Source organism: Biomphalaria glabrata, chromosome 14, assembly GCF_947242115.1.
Source record: "Biomphalaria glabrata chromosome 14, xgBioGlab47.1, whole genome shotgun sequence".
Taxonomy (NCBI): domain Eukaryota; kingdom Metazoa; phylum Mollusca; class Gastropoda; family Planorbidae; genus Biomphalaria; species Biomphalaria glabrata.
The window spans coordinates 35582254-35606855 of record NC_074724.1 but is presented as its reverse complement, the minus strand read 5'-3'; the positions used below and the strand labels follow the sequence as shown (position 1 = coordinate 35606855).

At 34.5% G+C, this 24602-nt stretch overlaps 2 protein-coding genes across 12 annotated transcripts in view; one reads left to right on the top strand and one right to left on the bottom strand.

Annotated features, from left to right (window-relative positions):
* Positions 1 to 272: 272 nt before the first annotated feature.
* Positions 273 to 19009, top strand: LOC106073594 (protein maelstrom homolog). Its single transcript, XM_056009785.1, has 14 exons — positions 273 to 318; positions 1892 to 2020; positions 2115 to 2210; positions 3970 to 4066; positions 5460 to 5648; positions 6285 to 6409; positions 7347 to 7558; positions 9224 to 9286; positions 10057 to 10169; positions 10939 to 11048; positions 13523 to 13655; positions 15213 to 15373; positions 16555 to 16648; positions 18273 to 19009. The coding sequence occupies exons 2-14, from the start codon at positions 1892 to 1894 to the stop codon at positions 18359 to 18361; spliced, it is 1611 nt and encodes a 536-aa protein (XP_055865760.1). The 5' UTR covers positions 273 to 318; the 3' UTR covers positions 18362 to 19009.
* Positions 19010 to 19969: 960 nt separating this feature from the next.
* LOC106073592 (high affinity cGMP-specific 3',5'-cyclic phosphodiesterase 9A-like) overlaps positions 19970 to 24602 on the bottom strand; it is a 149872-nt gene continuing 145239 nt past the window's right edge. For all 11 annotated transcript variants that reach the window (XM_056009794.1, XM_056009795.1, XM_056009797.1 and 8 more), the window contains exon 18: positions 19970 to 24155. In XM_056009794.1, the coding sequence (XP_055865769.1) occupies positions 24126 to 24155 (30 nt within the window). In that variant the 3' untranslated portion in view covers positions 19970 to 24125. The remainder of the gene's footprint in view (positions 24156 to 24602) is intronic.

The following is a 24602-nucleotide window of genomic DNA, read 5'->3' as shown; positions in this document are numbered from 1 at the left end:
AGATGTAGGCTACACGTTTTAGTCTTCTGCCCCTGCCTGCAACAAGTACTTTTCCTTTTGTCTCATAATCAGTGCTTTTTTTTTTTGTGACGGTAGGCTACGCACCGGTACGGCCTATTCTTTAAAAAAAACAAAAAAACACTGCTCATAGTCATATATGTATGTGAGATCTTCCCAAACTGTTTCTAACACACTGACATATATCAATACTAGAAATAGATCTATAACACAAACCTATATAATATGTTAAAACTAACAGAACTACAGCTGACTCTTGAACGGAAGTCGCTATCAGAAGACTACAAATTTAAATTGAAAGTAAGCTGATTGATAACGAAACTTCTTTGCGAAACAAAAAAAAAAAAAGGTTATCCAAACTGTATTGTAGTTTTCCAGATTTAGATCTAGATCTAGACCCTCCTTATAGATCTAGATTTAAATACTAAAATAGATCTAGTTCTAGCCCTAGGAGTCTAGTCAGTCTAACTCTAGAAATAAGATTAAGATTTAAGAATCTAGCAGTCACCGTCGTAGTGTAGCAGTGGACGTAGCAGACTAGAAATACTAGAAAATCTAGCTAGATTTAGATCATCAGCGGCACCCTATCATTGAAATCATTGTATCAAATCAATACTAAAAAACTAGATCTATCATCATTAGTTAGATCTAGAATTCTAGATGATCTAGTAGATAACTTAAGTGACTTAACTAGATTTTACTAGATCAAGATCTAATCATCTATTACTATTATTAACTTAATTAACTATAGATTAAAATAATAGTTAATAGATCTATTCTAGTCTTAGTCTTAGACTTAGTGCCATCCACTATCTCGCCAGAAACTCCCCTCATTGTTAGAGTTAGAGTGCTAGCATCCATGTCCATATTATAATAATAATATTAATCCCCACTATCCTCATCTTGCCCAAAACTCCAATCGCTCTCAATATCCACTAAATGACTAAACCACTTCTATCCTCCAAATCTTGCCAGAAACTCCCATCACTAAATCACTGCTAGATCTAGCATTCATATCATCAATCCCGTACACTACTTCAACCTATCAATTAAATTAAGATCAATAATACAATCTCTAATGTCTGCAAATATGTGAAAGGTGGTGGCATATGCACACAAACTTAAATGTTGAACTATAGATGTGTGCTGTTTACTGTCTACGTAGGCGATAAGAAATGTTTATGTGTCCGTATAAACATAATATAGACATAAATATATTTCAGAGTTATATTTCATATATTTTACATTGTTGGTGACAACATCGCACAAAACTGCACTATGTGGAAAAGAAAGCGAGCAGAAAAAGCTATGAAAATCGAAAACGCATTGGTCGCAGCTCTGGAAGATAAGCATGCCAAACAAAAAATAGCTGGCTACTCTAGCACCAAAGGGAACACCACCTAAACCTGCAATATACGTGGGTGGGAACATCTCTGAAGAATAGGGCCCCACAGGTCCCATGAAAAAGTGTTCTACAAGATGAGCCATAATATAGTGGTTCAATTATTGAAGGCACATCCTCTTAGCTCTAAAGTTCATCATTATGCAGTATCAGTTCTTTACTTCTATATTTTGTCACGCCATTATCAACATACCAACATTTGCGCTTTAATCTTCTTAACTATTCTATTACGGTCTATATTCAAATCGACTAATTAGCAGTAAAACTATTTACTCTATTTACTATTTTATGAGCAAGTCGTGTGATGTTGTTTACTAGATTTAATTATTAACTAGCGATAAGAAGAAAAAAATCAAAATCTTACATTCCTATTCTGATTAACATTTTTTTAAAGCAAAGTATGGAAGAAATTGACTTGAAAGGTTTTAAAAAAAAAGAAAGTTATCATTTGAAATTTTTTTTTATTCTTAGATGTCATCCAAAAAACGTCCAAATGGGTTCTATATGTTTATGCTGGAAGAACAACAAAATATTTATAGAAACACCAAACGGAAGCCTTCAATGAAAGAGATGCCAGATCTTTGCTATGCTAAATGGCTGGTATGTTTGCACTACCTTATGTTTAGTCTATTGATTTCTTATACCAGTTTTGTTTAGATAAAAAGCTGTTGATTTAACCCTTTATCCACTGCAGTCCCTGTCTAACAATGAAAGAGAAATGTATGAGGCCCAGGCCAAGCGTGAACCCACAAACTATGGGAAACAAGATTGTCTCAGACAGTTTATAGCTGTAAGTATGACATTTGTGTAAGCTGTAGTTCTAACACAATGATTCTAAAACTCTGTTTGGTTTAATCCCCTTTTTACCATTTTTTTTCTCAAAGTTTTCTTTTTTTTCAGAATTTAAGAATTCCAATTTGTTGTATCTGTTGTTCAGTTTTCAGAAAATCTAAACTTGTAAATTCAGGATTTTTATTATTTTTTTTCAAAGTTTTAAGATTTATTTAAAATTGGAAGAAAAAAAAAATCTGTTCACAATTTTGATGAGTGTCATAGTTTATTTCTTTTAGTTGATCATTGTCAACTTTTAGTGTTTTAATATTTACTGTAGATGCATCTGTTTTAAATATAAAGAAAGGCTTTTCAATAACGCAAAAAAGAAAATTAAATTAATAAAGGGAGAAAAAAAACATGCACATTGACCATTTCCTCAAACGACAATAAAGTTGCATTATCTTCTTTTTCTTCGATCACTGTATGTTATTTCTTTAGTAATTAAGCAATGTAAACTGGATGATAAATATAAAACTCAAGAGAGAAAAGAGATTTGTAGGTTTAAAAGTCTTTGGGGAAAGTCCCAATATAACCAGTGCAAAGTGAAAATTTCCTGGACCAAGGCTTTGATACATGTGATGTGGGGACAGACTCGGTATGGTAAAAATAGATCTAATAAAGTTATGGTAAAAATAGATCTAATAAAGTTATCTGGGAAGAGGTAGTGAAGTAGCCTTCCTTTAGTTGTAGAGCCATAAAACTATGTTGGCTAGTCACTCTTGTAAGACTGCCAGTGATAAACACAACTCACAAAGTCCAGTATGACAACAACATAGGGTCATTTTTTTTTAAGTCAACAGACACAGGTCACTGATGTCACACAGTTTAGTACACACAATAACAATAGTAGTCAAGCAAACAAACTTACTCTCACAGAGACCTAGAGGTCCACATTGAGGGGCTGAAAACCTTTTCCAAATGTCCAGCAAAAAGAAAAAAAAGGTCTGTACATTTTTTTTAGGTCACATAATTCAAATAAAAAAACTAAACTAAACAAAACTGTCCCTGACAAATGATTGATAATGGGCTTAAAAGTAAATGTTTACATAGAGACATCCTTCAGCATAATATTTCATTGAATGAAAATAGAAACAAAACAAGAAAAACATAGAAAATACTTTAAAAAAAAAACATAGCTTATATTGAGTGTAATTGTGTCAATAAGTCTGGATCAGTCATGCAATTATATGTATCATTGACCTACACATAATAAATCTGTGCGATGAGAAATATTTTACCAATTGTTTTTGTTTAGCTTTTAGATTTCTTAATGCACTATGATCCTATCTTGGTGAAAGTTTATATGATCTTTTTTAAATGCATAACAAAATGTTCACTCAGGGCTCAAGAGTCCTCAAGGGGACTAATCCTACTTATTATCAGGCACGACATGGCCTAAATTGTGCCGATGTGCCTCAAATCAAACAAATCAAATCAAATCCTACTTATTATTTTTACCACCACATCTGTCAAGTATGATTTCTTTCCCTTGTTCAAGATACCAAGCAAAGTAATTAATTACCAATAGTTAATTAACTAATTGGTTCATATTTTTTAACTTGATTCTTATGTTGTCAGGTAAAAGAAATAATTGGAAAATTTCAGCTTAATCTGAATTGGGTGTGGGAGAAATAACGTGTACAAACATTTGACTTACAGACTGAGTGAGTTGATGTTAGCTATGTAATAAACTTCACACTTCTGAATTTATGTAGGGTCGAGCCAACCCAGCTTTGGATGACTTAACTCGAAGACGGCAGGAGATCAAAATGTTGCAAGGTTTGCTTCAGCCTGCGAACAAAAAAAGCACAGGTCAGTAAAGTTAATTGTATTCACAATGCAAGTATTACCCTGTTTGAAAATATCATAAAATTCATTATAAATTTAAAGTACTTAATCAAGGGTTTGCTAGTCTGAAACAGGCAGTCTATTCCATGCTCAACTAGATTTAAGCTTAGTCTAGAAATAAATAATATAATATATTAACATGAATTATGAAAATAGATCTTACATTATATAAATATATTGATATTCAAAATTGCTCAATGGTCAATAAAAAAAAAAGTTTTAGAGTATCCATTTTGAGAACTGATTTGACTTAAAATCTTAAGCTCTTTATTTTTTTAATACTGAAAAAAAAATAATTTTAATTTTAGATTGCACACCCTTAAATCTCCATTCCTCAAACATATTTCTACATTTTGTTTTCATATTTATTATTTCTTTATTTTATTTTAGAATGCAATGAACAAAAGGGATTTGGGGGACATGACATGATACTTTTGTAAAAAAATGTATACTCTGATATCTAGCATGATTAATGCCCAATAATTAGAAGTCTAACCATTCCAAAAAAAAAAAAAGAAAAAGATCTTTTTTGAGAACAGTTTTCCAATTTGCTTTTTATTAAGATTTTATAGATTCAATACACTTTTTTTTACTTGATTTTAAATGTCAGTATACTCTCATTATTTTGCACTATCCAGAAGTTAATTTTTCTACTACAGTAATTTCGATAAATTCCTGTAGGACAGGGACTGTACCAGGTACACAATATACCACTCCCTGGAACAGGTCATGGTCATTATAAGCAGCCAAGGGTAGTGCTAACAATGGGAAATTTGTCTCATATTCCTATACTGTAGCCGCCACAATTCTGTGGAAAGACCGCCACTCCTATTGCTCTACTACAGGGGTTCTCAACCTGTGGGCCGCAACCCCCTTGGGGGTCAATTGACAATTTGCCAGGGGTCGCCAAAGACCATTGAAAAAAATGTATTGTTATTGTCTATTCTTCAATTGCTGTGTGTGTGCGGGGGAGGGGAGGGTCGCGGCTAAGTGGGGGATTGTAAAAAGGGGTCGCTGAGCATAAAATGTTGAGAATCGCTGCTCTACTATGTCAGGCTCCTTGGTGGAACGGTGTGACACACCTATTTGGACTGGCCATGCTATTTGTTTATCTCTAACCGATTGAAAACAAAAGCTTACACTAGGTAGCTCGGAAGAGGTCTTGTTCACTTTCCATTCTAAGCCTATCTTAACTATCTAGTTCCACTACTAGACATTTCCACCGAGATGCCATGCCATGCTGAGGGGTCAGGGGGCTAAATCCTCTCAGTACCTGAATGCTAAACAACCATAAAAAAAAATCATATCATGTCATTGGAGTAGAAAGGTTAACAAACTTTTTTTTTTCAAACATCAGAACTGCGCACCACTAAATTCCTTCTAGTGGATTTCCAAGTAATGTACGATGAAGGGAATGAACCACATATTCCAATGGAGGTTGGGTTAGTGTGGATCTCCTTGCAGCACGGCATACTAAGAGAGTTTCATAAAGTCATCAACCCAGGAGAGCCCCCTCAAGGAAACAGGTCCATAGCCATTGAGTTTGGTAAGTGGATAGTGTGGTCATTACTTTGTCTAAGCTTTTAGAGAAGTGTTTGCTTTGTCAGCATGCAACTAGATGTGATGAAATATGCTCATCGCAGCCAGGTTTCCATAGTCATGTGTAACACCGCACTCATCATTAATCTTCAGAATTAAAGACATTGCCATTATTATTATTATTATGTCTAAAAAGAACTAATACTCATTCTCTGGCATTGAAACAAATTCATTGTAGTCACTTTAACAGTGTCCACTGAGAAATTTTCTGGTGATGTGGCAGTACCACCCAGAATCTTCTTAGGGATGTTAAGAGCCTTGAAGGTATCTGTGAGGTCATCTGTCATTATCCCCTCAGTTGATATAACTGTTTGATTCTCCCTTGAATTGATTGCTCTTTTACATTTTCCCCTGTTAGAAATACTTTTCCTGTCACCATTAGTGTCCAATATAAAAGATATTTCACTCAGTGGCAACATTTGTACCTAAAACAGATATTTCTTAGTAGGTCAATACCTTCAGCATTAGTATATTGGGATAATTGTATTGATCTCAAGACAACTACCTAAACTTATGGAAACTATTAAAGCAAAGATTTTATGTAGTTTAATATTTATGATATCAATTTTCTTTTTTCGTTCAGCTGAAAAACATCACCAGATCCCCATTGATGATGAACGAGGAGAAACTAACATGAAAAGTCTGTGGCAGGAAATTGAAAGATTTTGTCAGCCAGATGAGGATAGTATAGATATACTTTTTTGTCTGGTGAGTTACACACATGGACATTTAAGTGCTTGTAATTGGCTGTTGGAAATTAAACTGGCATGCTATTGAAATGTATTCAGAATATTGTCGCCACTTAAAATAAACAAGAGCTACATTTAGCCACAAAATATGTCACAAAGTAGAACTACATTTTATCTCCAAATATGTCACAAAATAGAGCTACATTTTACCTCCAAATATGTCACATAGTAGAGCTACATTTTACCTCCAAATCTGTCACATAGTAGAGCTACATTTTACCTCCAAATCTGTCACATAGTAGAGATACATTTTACCTCCAAATATGTCACATAGTAGAGCTACATTTTACCTCCAAATATGTCACATAGTAGAACTACATTTTACCTTCAAATATGTCACATAGTAGAACTACATTTTACCTCCAAATATGTCACATAGTAGAGCTACATTTTGCCACAAAATATGTCACAAAGTAGAACTACATTTCACCTCCAAATGTATCACAAAGTAGAGCTACATTACACCTCCAAATATGTCACAAAGTAGAGATACATTTCACCTCCAAATCTGTCACATAGTAGAGCTACATTTCACCTCCAAATATGTCACAAAGTAGAACTACATTTTTCCTCCAAATATGTCACAAAGTAGAGCTACATTTCACCTCCAAATATGTCACAAAGTAGAACTACATTTTGCCACAAAATATGTCACAAAGTAGAACTACATTTTGGCACAAAAATATGTCACAAAGTAGAACTACATTTTGGCACAAAAATATGTCACAAAGTAGAACTACATTTTGCCTCAAAATATGTCACACAGTAGATGGATGTGGGTGAAGATGTAATGAATGAAAAAAGTATTAAGTTTTCTCTAAATGTCTAAAAAAAAAATCCTTTTGAAAGTAATTTCTTCACAAATATTTTAATAACTTTTATCTTCTTGTCATCAGTCAGCTCACAGGGATAGAGTTGAGAACTGTTTATACTACATACATGACCGGGGTGCACCACACGAGCCTGACACTTTAACAAAGATCTACTGTGTTGAAGATCTGGTGCTTACTTTGCTGGAACTGTCCATGGCTTTGAAGGAAAGACCTGCTGTCTCACAGATTTACGATACCCTCATACAAAACAGATGGGACTACACCGGATGCATTAGGTAAATGCTTTCAATATTCTTGTCTACTTTAAACAGGATCGTGAAGCAAGGGAAGTGTTGAACTGTTGACCCCAAGTTGGTTTGATTCGCTACTGGTTTTGCTTTGACCATTCCGCCGTGATGGGATCTTGTCATCATTTAGCTCAGTTCACTGAAAGAGGTGAATGCCACTTGGGGAATGACCAATAGACTTGTCTCAAGGGTACTTGAATTTGATTGTTTTTTTTTTACTCTAGCCACTTCAGTAAAAATAGTAGAATGGATTGTTCTGTTAATGAATAGAAACAGACCAAAAGTAAGAAAAGCAATCCAACTTGGTTTCATTCCCTCAAAAATTACATGCCAGACATTTTTCAGTTTGTTTTACTTTTCTCTTCTTAATGCTTAACCCCAAATTGTCTTAGCTCTTGTGAATCCCTTACACCAATTAATATGGAGTTTAAACTGAGCCCACCGGCTGCTCATGTCAGCCGTTACTTCTAGCCATTACTTTAACAAAGTTCATTATTCAAAACTCTTCTACTCAAGTGCCATAATGTGTGGTAAATGTAAAGATGCTCACATCATTCAGTGCATATCTAATTATGCTGGATGAGTAAAACCATTAAAGAAACATTAAGGCAGTGTCATAGGAGTCTTAGATGCAAACATATATAAATTATTTATATATTTATAGAGGTGCGGTGGCTGAGTGGTAAAGTGCTTGGCTTCCAAACTGGGGGTTCCGGGTTCAAATTCTTGTGAAGACTGGGATTTTTAATTTTGGGATCTTTGGGCGCCTCTGAGTACACCCAGCTCTAATGGGTATCTGACATTAGTTGAGGAAAAGTAAAGGCGGTTGTTTGTTTTGCTGGCCTCATGACACCCTCGTTAACCATAGGCCACAGAAACACATGACCTTTACATCATCTGCCCTATAGACCACAAGGTCTGAAAGAGGAACTACTTAACTTGAATATATTTCTACTCATTACAATACTTCTTGCTTCAGTAGAATACTTTCTCTGCCTATTTATTAGTTTCCTCCCTCAACACCATTCTCATCTTGTCAAAATTTCAAAGTACAGGAGGGTACAAAACAGTAGTGGTTGTTGTGGGAGTGATTTTTTGTTTGTGAGTCTGAAGCACATTATTATTATAGCTTTTATAAAGCGCTACTTTCCTGCTTATAGCATGCTCAGAGCGCTTTTGGTCCAATCTTTAGGCGCTCAGTAAACACAACTCTGCCACGAGTCGGGTGTCAAACCTTGAGCCCCCTTCTAGGTAGCCAAGCCAAGTTCAAGCGCACTTGGCCTCTTGACCATACTTCCCTCATGCTCTTTATTCACCACCCTTCCCCCCCCCTCTCTCTCACACACACACACACGCCTATGCACGCACACATTAGATTTGATTTTAACGTGATCAAATATCAATATTTGAGCTGAACCTTTTTTTTTTTTAAAATCAAGAGTGGTCTAAATTTTTTAATATTTAGTGGTCCAATATTTAGTCAATTGTTTTGATATGAGTTAACATTTTGTAGGAACCCTGACTGTACTGTCATTTATTAGTGATTGTTACTGTCTACTCGCCTGTGTGACTAGATTTCTCTTAACATTCTGCAGATGTCATTTCTTATTGTCTATTTCCCTGTGTAATTAGATTTCCCTGAACATTTCACAGATGTCATTTCCATCAAGAAGCTGACACACCTTTCTGTTCAATAGCCATTGTCAAGAGGTATAGGTAAGTTGCATTAGTATTTTAGTTATAAGGGTTTAACAAATATAATGAAGCTGAAGCTACAATGCTTTGTTACCAAGCTTCTGCTCACAGTCTTGTAAGACTTTAGGATAGTCAAATATAATGTTGCTACATGTTTTTAAAATAGATTCTCAAACCAACAGTTTATAAAACATAAGACAAGCAAGTTTATTATGGAGGCGCTGTGACTGAGTGGTAAAGCGCTTGGTTTCTGAACTGGGAGTCCCGGGTTTGAATCCTGGTGAAGAGTGGGATTTTTAATTTCTTGATCTTTTGGGCACCCTGAGTCCACCTAGCACCTTAAGGGTACCAGACATTAGTTGAGGAAGAGTAAAGGCAGTTGGTCATTGTGCTGGCCATGTGACACCTTTGTTAACCATTGGCCACAGAAACAGATGACATTTACATCATCTGCCCTATAGATCTCTTTTAAGCTTATCATCCTAATTAACACTGATGGTCAAAAGATGTTGCCAGGGTAACTTTATGGCAGTAGGTAACAAGAATGATGTAAAATGGCAGACTATTCCTACTAAGCCATCTTGAAGACAACATCAGACTCTCACGCAGATCAGCATTTGTTGGTAAACTTCAGACAATTTACAAGAATTTCAAATGGATGAAATGTTATAAATTTGTGTGCACCTCATTGTTTACATGCACTCTCAAACACATAGATAACAGCAATATTGTAGATTAGATCACTGTGGATTTAAAAACATCAAGTGAAATTGTTTACTTTCTTGTTTCAGTTTTGTCATATTTGACTTGCTGGCCAACATGTTTGGTTGTGATTTAAGCCCCCGTCATATGCCTGATGAAACGAATGGCTCCTTTTTGTTGGTGCCCCTGGGAAAAAAGAATGGTTTGTGAACATCAAATTTCTTTTACTTAGAATTTAGCTCATCATAAGAGCAAAATAAGATACATGAGAAATCAAAACATACTTCTTGAAGCCGTGCCCCTAAACACCAACAATGTTTAAAACAAGTTCAACAACAACTTCTGACTTTAACTTTTTTGGTCATAATTTGTTATGGACTATGATGGATATGTCCCTCTGAAATTGGCTTGTGACTGTCTAGAACAGTGTTTCCCAAACTTTTTACCTATGTGTACCCCTTTTATAAATTTTGTAATGCTGAGTACCCTTTGACTCTTCCCCACCACACTTTCATTTATCAACAGAACATAATTAATGGGTATTTTAAAAAAATCAGCATAGTCAATGAGCTGCAGCACGTACCCCCTCCAAAGTCTTCCCGTACCCCTGGGGGTACGCATACCCCACTTTGGGAAACACTGGTGGTCTAGAACAAGATGAGTGTTAGCTTTGACCATCTGCTGAAGCAGAAGAACAACTGCCCATATCCTTGTTGTTTCACCTTATCCCCTAGTTTTATTTTAGTTTAGAACAGCTTCGTAGCTAATTGTTATTGTTTTTAAAAACTCTTTAATTGCCACTATCTGTTTTGTGAACCTTTGTTACATTTAGATTTTTTAAACATTTGTTATATTTGCCATTAACTACAAGGATTATTTTAGTGTAATTTTGAAATAACATAATTTATTATAATTAGTATTTTGTAGTTAAGTTTGTTTTTTTTTAACACCCTGGACGTTGTTGTTTTCAGAGCCAGATAGAAGAGCACGAGGGCCAAGGTTTGGCAGATCTGAGTCTGTCAGGGCCATTTCACCCCCACAGCTTGAGCGAACAGCAACTGAGGCAATTGAACGCGTAACGGTAATAACCATATAACACTTTCAATAGATTAGTGATACTTAGTGTAGTTTGATTTACACCTTCCTTTAGGTCATTGGGGATAAAGGTCCACAAAACAAACTGCCAGTTTCTATCAAACCTTGAGTGTTATAATACTATCGTTGCATATTTAAGTCATCTGTCTTTTCTTATTATGTCAACACTACTGTTTAGATTGTGTCTGTTTGTAAGTGGTCTGCTGTCTGGGTTTGCATATTGTTACATGCGCAGCGCAGTGTGGAATGGTGCGAGTGTGTGTTGAAAGAGGAAGATGGGGAAGATAAAAAAAATGGAGTAATGTAAACGAGGTTATTATTGACATAATATTACTTGTTGAATCAAGATTAAAGTCCTCATAAACTTCTCTAAATGAGTCTGTTTGGTGTATGATTAAGAATCCCATCTGCTTGTAACAAGTGGCGCCCAATAGAAAGGTATAACCCACCTATTCATCTGTACATAGTCGATCTTCTGTCAACAGTCTAGATCTAGTGGCATTATATTATTAATGAGTCTGTTTGGTGTATGATTAAGAATGCCATCTGCTTGTAACACAAATGTTAAAACTGTCTTGTCTTTTGATGTGTTTTTTACTTTGTCTAAGCAGTGGGTTTAGTGATACACCATGTGGGGAGGTACAGAAAGTTATTTAAAAACTGGGTTTCAAAAGTTATTATGTTTAAGATTCTTCACTTGGCGACGACTTTTTAAAAATAATCTGTTCTCTTGCTATAATGAAAGTCACTGAGTTTAGACTGCATAAACGATGGTCTGTCAATAAGTCTCATACCTACATATCATTTTTCTACCTCCTCACCTCCTGCCATAGTGTTATCAGGATACCATTTTGAAATATGTAACTATACAAAAATGGAGATCCTGAAAATGATGACATTTAATACTGTATCCTTGTTTTAGAAAAATGGCATTTATTCAGATGCATGTTTTGATCTGTTCATATGTGATGATTCCGTTGGTTTTGCAATTGGGACTTGGTTACTCCAGTCATGCTGGGTTAGTTACCAGATCCCTGACAAATCATTTGGTTATATTAATGAACAGGTGACATTAACAATTACAATACACTGGTTATGTAAATATCATCCAATAAATCAGACCTGTGTACCTTACAGTACATTAATTAATTACATGCAGTCTCTAGTATCCTGTATACATAAGAAGAGTTTGTACATGATGGTTAAGTACAAAACTACTCTGCAACTTATGGAACAAAGTCTACAAATGTACACTAATGCCAGCTAAATGATATGCATTTACAGTCTAACAGAATCAATAAACAAAACTGACATTATGGTGGGCAAGTTCTAGCCCAAAGCTGGATTGGCTAGCTACTTTTCCTAGCTGAGTTCGAGTAATAGGGTGTGGAACATCACTGGTTTGCGTAATACTCAAGGTCTTAAAGGGAGGTCATACCTAAGGGCAAGTGATAAACGTTTAAGTGATGTTTCCTCAAACTACTTCGGTACATGTAGATCAACCAAACACAATTCAGACTATTAGTTAAGGCATGTAGCTCACAGTAGCATTTGTTTGTCTAGTTCCTATGTAATTTTTGTTTGAGATAAGCTCATCAAGTGACAGTGATTCAGATGTGTGTCTAGTTCCTATGTAATCTTTTGTTTGAGATAAGCTCATCAAGTGACAGTGTGTCTAGTTCCTATGTAATCTTTTGTTTGAGATAAGCTTATCAAGTGACAGTGATTCAGATGTGTGTCTAGTTCCTATGTAATCTTTTGTTTTAGATAAGCTTATCAAGTGACATTGGTTTAGATGTGTGTCTAGTTCCTATGTAATCTTTTGTTTTAGATAAGCTCATCAAGTGACAGTGTGTCTAGTTCCTATGTAATCTTTTGTTTGAGATAAGCTTATCAAGTGACAGTGATTTAGATGTGTGTCTAGTTCCTATGTAATCTTTTGTTTTAGATAATCTCATCAAGTGACAGTGATTCAGATGTGTGTCTAGTTCCTATGTAATCTTTTGTTTGAGATAAGCTTATCAAGTGACAGTGATTTAGATGTGTGTCTAGTTCCTATGTAATCTTTTGTTTTAGATAAGCTTATCAAGTGACAGTGATTTAGATGTGTATCTAGTTCCTATGTAATCTTTTGTTTTAGATAAGCTTATCAAGTGACAGTGATTTAGATGTGTGTCTAGTTCCTATGTAATCTTTTGTTTGAGATAAGCTTATCAAGTGACAGTGATTTAGATGTGTGTCTAGTTCCTATGTAATCTTTTGTTTGAGATAAGCTTATCAAGTGACAGTGATTTAGATGTGTATCTAGTTCCTATGTAATCTTTTGTTTTAGATAAGCTTATCAAGTGATAGTGATTCAGATGTGTGTCTAGTTCCTATGTTATCTTTTGTTTTAGATAAGCTTATCAAGTGATAGTGATTCAGATGTGTGTCTAGTTCCTATGTAATCTTTTGTTTTAGATAAGCTTATCAAGTGATAGTGATTCAGATGAGTTGGAGGTTGAGATATCAGAAATCAAATCCTCCACTTTAAGAGAACTTCGCCCTCCTAGGACAGCCCCATTTTCCAGCCACTTAAGCCAGTCAGCTCATGGTAAGTAAAACATTGTCTAGTGAGTACAGTAAGTCTCAAGCACTGTCTACAAAAACTGGATGAAAAGTTGAAGAGACTGCTGTACAATACTAATGTAGGACTAAGATCTCTCCCCTCAATGGTACAAGCAACAAAGAAGAAATATAGTGACTATATTCTATAGTGGATGGTGACTAGAGAGCCACCTTTGGGTAAAAAGAATATACAAATATATTGTTATGTTCTCTTCTAATCAGGCCTTCTGTAAACACTGCTAAACATAACACAGCACATCTAACAGAAGAACTTGACAACAAGAGTCTCAAGTAACAATGTGGCGATTTAATGACAAATACATGAAAAGCCAATACAACACAATTGGCTACATCAAATTCAAATGCTTTAACACAATAGAACTGCCTACTAAACACCACAAGTCTTTCTCTGTCTACTTCTAGACTCGTACAGCTACATTTTCAAGGACTCTCTTTGAAGCACACAGTCCTTACTGCCTTGCTGTCCTGGACTCAACTGTCCTTTCTAACACACTGTCTCTCTTCTGTAAAGGCTTTTTGGTCACATGACCATAACATTGGTCATATTGCATGCATTAGCAGTAATGTCCCTTATTCAACAGCCCTTGACCTGTGTGATTGGCCTGAATCATGTGTGTCAGTAGGCTGCACACACATTAACCCTTTTTACAACATTTTTTTTTTAATACTTTAGTAACCAGAACCAAAATGTTTAATATTTGAACTTTATATAAGCTGATTTAAATGCATGAATTGTAATTAATATAATTTTTAACGAACTGTCTGCATTTACTGAGTAGAAGATAGCTCCTGAAAGATTAAAGGGCATGGCTTGGCCTAAAGTGTGCAGATATGCCAAAAAATAAATATCAATTAGGCTAAAGTTTATATACAACACTCCGCATCAGCTTTTGTTTTGGCATGTTGAACCATTAGCCTTTTAACTTTTAATTTAAAAGATTTTTTTTTAAACAATAAAAAATCAATTAATAAGCAAATATCAACATAATCTGTTTAGCTAAATGCTTGGCTTCCAGGCTGGATTTGAATCTCTGTGAAGACTGGGATTTTGAATTCTGGGATTTTCAGGGCGCATCTGAGTCCACCCAACTCCAATGGGTACCTAACATTAATTGGGGAAAGTAAAGGTGGTTGGTAAAGACAAGTATGGTGGTTTGAAGGATTGTTTTAAATCTTGAGTGAACAGCACAAGCTTTTAGATGTGCAGCTTAGCACTTGACCTATCTTCATTCTTGCCCAATTTGTAAATCATAGTTTATCAAGTGTCAGTGATTCAGATGTGGGTCTAGTTCCTATGTAATCTCCTTTTCTTTAGATAAGTCTATCAAGTGTCAGTGATTCAGATGTGGGTCTAGTTCCTATGTAATCTCCTTTTGTTTTAAATAAGCTTATCAAGTGACAGTGATTCAATGTGGGTCTAGTTCCTATGTAATCTCCTTTTCTTTTAGATAAGCTTATTTACATTTTATTCCTAACATTGGAACCTATGTCATAGAAATTGTTTATATTTTTTGTTATGCAGGATTATCTGCTGCACTGCCTTTTGGCAGAGGAGTAACTGTGGCCCTCCCTACCACCTCTGCTTCTTCTGTTACCCCACCACCTGGGTTCATCAGAGCTGGGAATCTAGTCAAACCAGTTGCTGTCAGACCTGGCTCCAGTTATAGTTCCTCTATGAAGCATGTAAGTCATTAAGTCATTACGAAATTCACAATCTTTGTTGAGCAAGAGAAATACAAAAAGAGTCAGAGGAATACTTAACAAAGAGTAAGATAAATACTTAACTTCGTAAGGATTTGTGACTTATGTTAATCATAATGATTTGATTTGGCTTGTGCCTGCCAAGGGCGCTAAGTATGGGCAAGTTTGACATTCTCTCTGACTCTCTTTCTAGATGTACATTTAGATCAAGAGGTAAAAATATTGGGCAGTCAGTTTTGCATTTGGGTTTGACTTCAGTATTCTCAAAAATTTATTGTACTTTTTTATTCTATTATTCAAGTGTAATTAAATAATTGAAGATCGAATTCGAATCATGATCTATGGTCAGTGGTTACAAACCTGCATCGTTGGGGATGTTAGTCACAGGATGTAGGGTCACTACAACCTGACAGTTACATTTATTGTGACTATATTTGGAAATGAAACACAACTTGTCTGTTACGATATAATCACATGACCTGGGATAACTCTTAAGAGATACACTAAAGAAATTCAAATCTCATGTCAAAACTTTAGAAAAATAATTCTCAAACCAACATACAGTATCTTCAAATGGAGAGCTACAAAATAAAATAGGTTTCCCAGAACTTTATGATTTCATCAAGATTGATTCATTGATTAAAATTGTTTTTAGCCCTAAAAGTACTTCAGATGTCATTTAGTCTGTTCTATAGTTTGTTTGAAACTATTTCAATAAAATTCTAGAGTTTAAATACACTCAGTGGTTTCTTTGAAAACCTTTCAATGTCAAATTCCAGTGTTCTGATTCGTTTCATCCTGAAGGCTGTCAGATTAAAAGACTTTAATTGTATTAGTGTTTTTTATGCTCAGAATAGTTTCTAATCAAGTGTAGTAATTGACCAGAAAAACTGGATTGGAAATGTCACTATGAATCAATTAGGTTGGGAAGAAAGAAAAGAAAGTTCAGACTAGCACTATCTGAATCTCTTACTTTTCAATAGTTTTTGTCTAAAGTGGGATCCACTATTTCTTGCCTTATAATGCAAGTGTGTTATTCTTAAGAGTAATTAGTTCCAAACCATTGATATAACCATGAAATACAATTAATTTTGTAATAATAGATTCTAATGAAGTAATGTCATCTTGGACCAAAAAGTGCAAATATTTTTTTTATTTTTCAGTGTTATTCCAGTGGAGATATGCCTCAAGGACCCTATAGCTCACGGCCAGGAGTAGACTTTGAAGAAACATCATCTCATAGCTTTAGTCGTGGAGGTTTGTGAAACATAATATTAGTACATTCTCATTTAGCACTTAGAAGAAACATCTTCTCATAGCTTTAGTCGTGCAGGTTTGTGAAACATAATATATTAGTACATTCTCTTTTAGTACATAAAAGGTTTTAAGTTTTTATGTAGAAACACTTGTCAATCCCAGGTGTACATATTTTTTTGAGGGTCAGAGATTTAGGGCAGTCAAGTCTTAGGTCAAGTCAGAAGTTGACTCAAAGAGTGGAATTAAGGGGTTGATATGTTTTTTCAGAATTGAAGTATGTCCAAATTTATGCTGGAGATACTTGTTAAGGTTAAGAAATGACAAAAGTCTTTTTTACGACTTATAAAATAATGTTCAAACTCAAACACATTATTAACAGATCAAGTATTTAACATGAAGCTTCAAACTTATTGAGGCGCGATGACTTGAGTGGTAAAGTGCTTATCTTTCAGAATGGGGATCTCGGGTTTGAATTCTGGTGAAGACTGAGATTCTTAATTTCGGTATCTTTGGGCACTTCTGCGTCCACCCAGCTCTAATACCTGACATTAGTTAGGTAAAAGTAAAGGCCGTTTGTCGCTGTGCTTGAGAACATCTTTAACTTTACATCATCTGCCCTATAGATTGCAATGTCTGAAAAAGAAACTTTTTTTAAAAAACTTGAAACGTATTAACTGATGGACCCCGATAAAAGCTTGTCTTACCTTTTTTGAAAGGTTTTCAAATAAAAGTTTCTCAGACGAAAATAAAATTATTTTATATTCATGATCACCTCCCTTTACTAACATAAATCTTTAGAAGACAATGTATAAATATACTTCCTGTTTCCACTTCTCTTAAGACTGACTTTTACAGGGACATATATTTTAGTTAAAGAGACTGGTAGACAAATTGTGAGATAGTCTTAAAGTGGCTGGACCAAAGCATGTATAGGCCATTTGGTGATTTGTTTCATATGAAGTATTTGAGCAGAGACATTTCTATCAATTTATTGACTCTTAACGTATTTATAGGATTCGGGTTAACCCTAGATTACAGCAAACTATGTGATGGGTGTTACTTGTGTGGTCTATGGGCATGATGTATAGGTCTCATGATTTTTTGAGCTGATTAGATATTGTCTAATCATGAAATGGGATCACTTAAACCCTAATCTTAAGCCATCTTATATAATACCATGACGAAGTGAATCTGACAGAGCAATCAGATGTCGATAAGAGAAACTCAAACTGGGGTCACTGTAGCATTTAGTGTCTATCTTACATAATTGTATGTAATACCTTGTAGAGAAACTCAAACTGGGGTCACAGTAGCATTTAGTGTCTATCTTACATAATTGTATGAAATATCTTGTAGAGAAACTCAAACTGGGGTCACTGTAGCATTTAGTGTCTATCTTACATAATTGTATGAAATACCTTGTAGAGAAAGTTAAACTGGGGTCACTGTAGCATTTAGTGTCTATCTTACATAATTGTATGAAATACCTTGTAGAGACGCTCAAACAGGGATCACTGTAGCAGTTAGTGTCTATCTTACATAATTTTATGAAATTTCTTGTATTTCTTTGATTGATCAACTAGCAGTCTTCATGAAATACAGACATTTTTACAATTTTTTTCAGATCCTATGGGACGAGGCAGAGAAGCCTTCAACCAGATGGTGACTAAGGGATTACGAGGCAGAGGAAGAGGACTACCGCCCCAGTCCTAAAAGAAAATGTAAAATTATTTTTGTGTGGCTGTACTTATTCTTGCAGATGTGATAACGATTTCCATCTCAAATTGTCTGAATTTAGGGGTCTGCACAAAATTATATCAAAAAATGTATATTAGTGAAAAAGTAATGAATGCTTTGCCAGCCAATGAGAAAACATTGAATAGATTATGTCTTATGGCTGTTAAGAAATGTATTTTTGTATCCTTTTCTTGTGAACTTTAATAAATTCAATGGTCCCCATGCTAGCCATGCCAATTGATCTCACTAATATATTTATTCTCAAGCAAGAATGACTTAATCTTAAGTTGTATTACAAAATCAACTGGGTCTTATGCAGCTCATGGCAAAACAGAATAGTTATGATTTAGTAAGTTAAGATTAAATTGCCTATCTTTAAGTGGCTTTGCCGAAACATGTATCAGCCACTGCATATGTTTGTGAAATAGTGCTAGTCAGAGCACTTTGTTGATATTAAGTTTGGAATTAGAATTGACATGTTTTTGTTAACTTTTTTTCTGTTTGTTGTTTGATAAGTTTATAACAAACATTTCATTATTTCAGTGCCAATAAATTTGAAGTTTGTTATTTTATATTCAACCTGTTATAAATTTGTTAATAAAATAAACTATTTAAATCTTTCAATTAGTTTATAGAGCTTTTTTTTTTTAGTCTGTGTAATTTGATTTCTAATGGAGCGCTCACGTTCAACTTGGCCATATGTTATGCATAGAATTTGTAAATGTCCAGTCTTAAAATTGTCAGTGCTTATGCAGAAAATTTATAAAATAATTTATAAACGGTTCTCACACTGTAGTTCTATAATTAATACTTTTACGAGATAAAATTTTATTTACAGATTTTATTAAAAAATTTGGTTTTGAATATTGCATCTCTCATGGCATGGTCAGTGTGCTATGGTCCAATTTCTGTTGTGGACGTTTGAGGAGAGGTCAAGGTGAGAGGAGAAGGTTTCCATGTAGGCACTCAGTAAATTCAACTCAAATCTACAACATAAACATTACAAATACTTTTTAAAAATAAGTCAATGTCTCCTTTATGCGACTTGTGTTAGAGCTGATATGAAACATATTTTACCCTGTCTCCTCTCCCCTTCTCACAGAGAAAGAATTCTGGTTAAAGCCCAATGTATCTATAGTGTACACTATGTTATATTCCAATGATAAGCATTTTCCTGAAAATTAATTTATTAAACTCTTGAATCAATTAAGCCTTTCATTAGAAAATTCCCAAAAGTGATAGGTCTAGATCCAACATCAGCTCTGAAAGGACTAACTTTCTTACCAAATTTCAATTTATTCATTTTTTTGGGTCAGACTAGAGTTTCCCCTGTAAGGCCACTGAGCTAGTAATTCTTTCCTTAGCTAGAATCTATATACATCAACTGTTAAATTTTTAGGAAAATAGTTTGAGCCATTTTTAAGATCAGCTGTTCATGCAAGTTCCTGGCTGGTTCCAGGTTAGATGAAGTTCTGACTTGAATAGAGGTATTGTAAAACTGAGATTACAACAATGAAATTATTACATCTTATGCTTTCCATGTGTTAATCCAGTTTATGTAAGAATTGGAATTAAAAAACAATATTGACTGATAAAAAATATTTTATTTCTTTGTGATGATTAAAACCAAAAAAAGTTACGAAAAACCCAGATAGTCAATAGTGAGCAGTCAATTCAGTCATGCATGATTGTTGGTACCGTAATAATGGACTAGAAACATTACACAAAGGGTTCATCTTATTTAGTGTATCAATACATTCTGCAGAAAGATAGAGTTACAAAAGTAAAACAATGAACATTTGATATCACTTCATCAATTACAATGATACAGAAATGAGTAGAACACTAATAAATATCTTGGTTATACATTTTTGTTTTATAGTGACGACATGACTTCAAAGGATCTAAGACAAGGGCTATGACAATATACTATCATGAAATCACTAGAAATCCACCTATACAGCCAAATTAATTGTTTAAAAGTTTAACATTGACTAGGGGAGAGCAGGCTGGCTGAGTGGTTAATCACTTGGGGAAGGCTAGGATATTACGTAATAGCTATTAAAAAATAATGCCTTGGTGAACTTTGCTAGTTAAAGATGATGTTAGAACTAGCATTTTTAATATATAAAATGTTACAACTTGGAATGGGCGTGGTGGTAAAGTGCTTGACTTCTGAACCGAGCGGCCCTGGGTTCAAATCTTGGTGAAGACTGGGATATTTAATTTCGGAACCTTGAGGGCGCCCCTGAGTCCACCCAACTCTGATGGGTACCTGACATTAGAAATAAAGTAAAGCGGTTGGTCATTGTGCTGGCTAGATGACACACTGCTTGTCAACCACTGGCCAAAGAGAAAGATGACCTTAACATAATCTGCCCTATTTATCGCAAGGTCTGATTGGGGAACTTGACTTTACTATACTCATTACCAGGGCTGGATTTAAGTATATGGATGCTCGTTAACTGTTGGTCATAGAAACAGATGACCTTTACATCGTCTGCTCTATAGATTGCTAGGTCTGAAAGGGGAACTAAAACTTAACTTTTTGTGTCTTAATGAAATGGATAAGCTCAATTCGACCCTAACATAAAAGATTTCTTTCAAAGAATGAAACTGTTGAACTGAGCGGAGATGGACGAATTGACACAATGAAAAACTAGGGTCCAATCAAGTTAGTTTAAGAAACCATGATAGGATAATATACATTGGATGACAGGTGAAACAACAATTGTGCTATAATTAGAAGCTAGGGTAAGGGGAAAATTTTTGTTGGTGATTTTCAAGCTTCTGTGTTATAAATAAAGAGGTGAAGGAGAAAGGATTTCTTGCCACATTAATCACTGCCATTGGATTCTCTAAACAGTTTGATTGACTGTTGATTTTTTTTTTTTTGGCTATTTTATTAAAAAGGGGGAGTAATCCAGTAGACAGCGAAATACTAAAAAAAAATGTAAGCTGCATGAGGTTGGTGGCACATTTTTTTCAACAGAACATTTGCCTGCCCCAAAAATAGTATTAACATGGGGTCCAATAGGAGTAAAGCTCAAACAGGAGTGTCCTTGTAAAACATGGCGCCACACCTTTAATGAGGAACCCAGGGCAGTGGACACCAAGAGGCTAAAAACAGTATTGAAGACTAATTTCTTAGGGGGCAGCTTGCCACCCAATGCCCCGAATGGCCTGGATGAGTTTAAGCAAGTAACTAAGTCAATAGTAACTATTTAGTAATATAATAGATGCATGAATGTGAAAGCTAAATTGTTACTGGAATTAAATAATACAAAAACTTGTGAACCACACAAATCAAATCAGTTAAATCAAATCACATAAAATACGGAATATTCCAATGTCTTAGACCTCTTATTGAGTTTTAAGGTCAGTCTGTATAATGGACGGCTGTGAGATAATTTGATCTCAAGAGAAAACATTTGAAGTGAACAGAAATTTCAGTGTGACACATTTATCCAAAAAAAGAAAACATTAAAGGGAGAGGGGGGTTAGATTTAGTTTGCAAATAAATTCAAAAGATGATGTTTACATTTATACAATATAGAGAATACAATCAAATGGGCATAGATCAGTTCAATATAGACTTCTTAGGATGACACTTTTATGTGAGAAACACTGAGTAGGCCCAAGATTCAAGGCAACCATTCACCCCATACTTTAAGTTCTTAGAGGCTCATCAGAAATTTAAAAAAAAAACCACAACTTTCTCTGATGAAATACTTGTAAAAAGAATTAACTTGGAAAGATTCAGAGTTTAGCTATACATGAGATTGTGGATACCAAGTGGTTACCAATGTTGAAAAACTATTAACAAAAAGTTTAATTATCAAGGAAAAAACAGTTCAATTAACAATAAAACAGTTTAATTAACAATAAACCCTAAACGCTGACACTTTTAAGGGCATGGTGGCCAAGTGGTTAAGTGCTTGGCTTTCAAATCAAGGGGTCACGGGTTGAAATCTCAATATAAACTGAGATTTTAAATTTCAGGTCCATCCAACACAAATGGGTGCCTGACATTGGTTGTGGAAAGTAAAGGGGTTGGTCATTGTGCTGGCCACATGATACTCTCATTGACCATCAGCCCTCAAAGCAGATGACATTTACATCATCTGCTCTATAGATTACAAAGTCTGAAAGAGGTAGCCTACTATACTTTTTTTTTCTGACACTTTTGTAAAAACTATTTATGTAAACAATAGTTGCTACTATTAATTACGGTAACATGATTTTTATATGTATCACTAAGTAATCCTGGTAAAACACATTGAAATTGATGTGAAAGCCTACCAAATATTGTTTGCCGCAGCAAATGTAGCTTCAAAATTATTAATAATTTTAAAAAGTTGTTCTGTTTTTCACTTTCAAAATTATGAGTGACAGCAAATACTTGCAATCCACTGGGTAAATTTACTGTGCTATGGTAAAGAACACACATTTACAAAATAAATTAAACATGTTAATTTTTTACTGGAAAGAAACCTTTTCTTTTATTCAGTAAGTTTAGGAAAGATGCGAAATGGTTGAAAAGAGATTCGGCTCATGGATATTCTGTGGATAAAAGTGTATACACACTCATCCATAGAGCATGAAGTTATAAACGGCCTCGAAACCCTGAGGGTAAATGTCACCAAGAAGCACAATATCATAAAATAAGGAAAAAATTTAATTTTACCATCTTATCCTATACAGACTTTCTTTCAAAAAAATATGATAAAGAGGATAGCTATAGAACTTATCTTATAAAATACAGACGTTACTTCAAAAAAGAATGATAATGTAGATTAAAGAAAGACTGTCATTTGGTTCATGTGTCTATCTTTTTTTAAACTCTTTCAGTCGTAATTATTTTTCTCGTTTCGATAGTATTATTCATTTTGCTCATTTGTATTTCACTATCCTGTTATGATTAAACTTCAATAACTTTTTTGTTTTTTTATCAGAAAATTTAATTTTTCATATTAAATTGCAGGAGAAAGCATGCTCTCTTTACCCAACACAAATTAAAGTTTATAAATCTAAAAATCAATTGAGTTTAATGGAGATCAAATCAATGTTGGCATCATCAATTAGGAGGGAAAGAGCTAAGAGTTCTCATTCCAACTTATTAAACTGCATTTGCATTAATGCCAAAAACTTGGACATGAACGCTATTCTTTGTAAATAAAACGAAATTCTATGTTTAGAACTATGACCAAAAACTTGGATGTGAATTCTATTCTTTGTAGATGAAACAAATTTCTATCTTTAGAACTGCTTGACATCAATTATGCCAAAAATGACAAATATAATACATTGACAATGAAGAGGTGGATATACAATACACATTATTTTAAATAATATCAATAATGGAATGGGCATAGAGTTCAACAGAGCTTTTGTGGTGTCACTTGAACAGTGCTGTGTAACATGACAGGTAGCACTGTCATCACACAAGTAGCATGAATCAAGTAGCACTGTCATCACATGTGTAGCACGAATTATGTAGCACTGTCAATGCAAATCCAGCACTGTGATTGGTTGCATCAGTAACACAGATTGATTTCCCTTAACTTATATTTACTTAGGCACCAACAGACACAGTATGTCCAACAGGCTGTTAGTCTTGCATCAAGCAGAGTGAGGCAATAATATCAGACTTCTGAACTAACTTCACCTTCTGACTTCTATAGTCATTTAGATCTTTAGTTTATAATCATCTGTCATACCAAGTAGGTAAGTAAGTACACTAGTGGTTCTGACTTAGTGCTTTCTTAGCCTGGAATTTAAAAAAATTAATATAAACTATCAACATCTTATCTGTACAATGATGACCTGATAACTATTGTTAAAAAAAAGCAAAAAAATTGTCATTTAATATAAACTATCAACATCTTATCTGTAAAATGATGACATGATAACTATTGGTAAAAAAAATGAAAACTAAAACTCTATTGCCAAATTACAAGGTCTTTTGGGCTTGCAAAGACCTTCCTTCAGGGAGCAGTGCCAGGTGAAAAAAAAGAGACAGACAGATAAAGCAATGGGAAGACAACATAAAAGAATGGATAGGCCTGCTATTGAAAGAGGTTCTATCAAAGGCAAAAGTCAGGGAGGAATGGAGAAAGATGGTTGACAAATCTTGTGTGATGCTCCAACAGACTAAGGGATAGGTGAAGTTGATCTGTACTAATTCATTCATGATTACATACTGACATGTACAATT

What these genes read in the sequence shown, in the direction of transcription:
- LOC106073594 (XM_056009785.1), top strand. Translation starts at nt 1,892, where the DNA reads ATGTCATCCAAAAAACGTCCAAATGGGTTCTATATGTTTATGCTGGAA. An exon ending in GTCCATAGCCATTGAGTTTG is followed by an intron (nt 5,649 to 6,284) that starts GTAAGTGGATAG and finishes TTTTTCGTTCAG; the next exon opens with CTGAAAAACATCACCAGATC. An exon ending in GACTACACCGGATGCATTAG is followed by an intron (nt 7,559 to 9,223) that starts GTAAATGCTTTC and finishes AACATTTCACAG; the next exon opens with ATGTCATTTCCATCAAGAAG.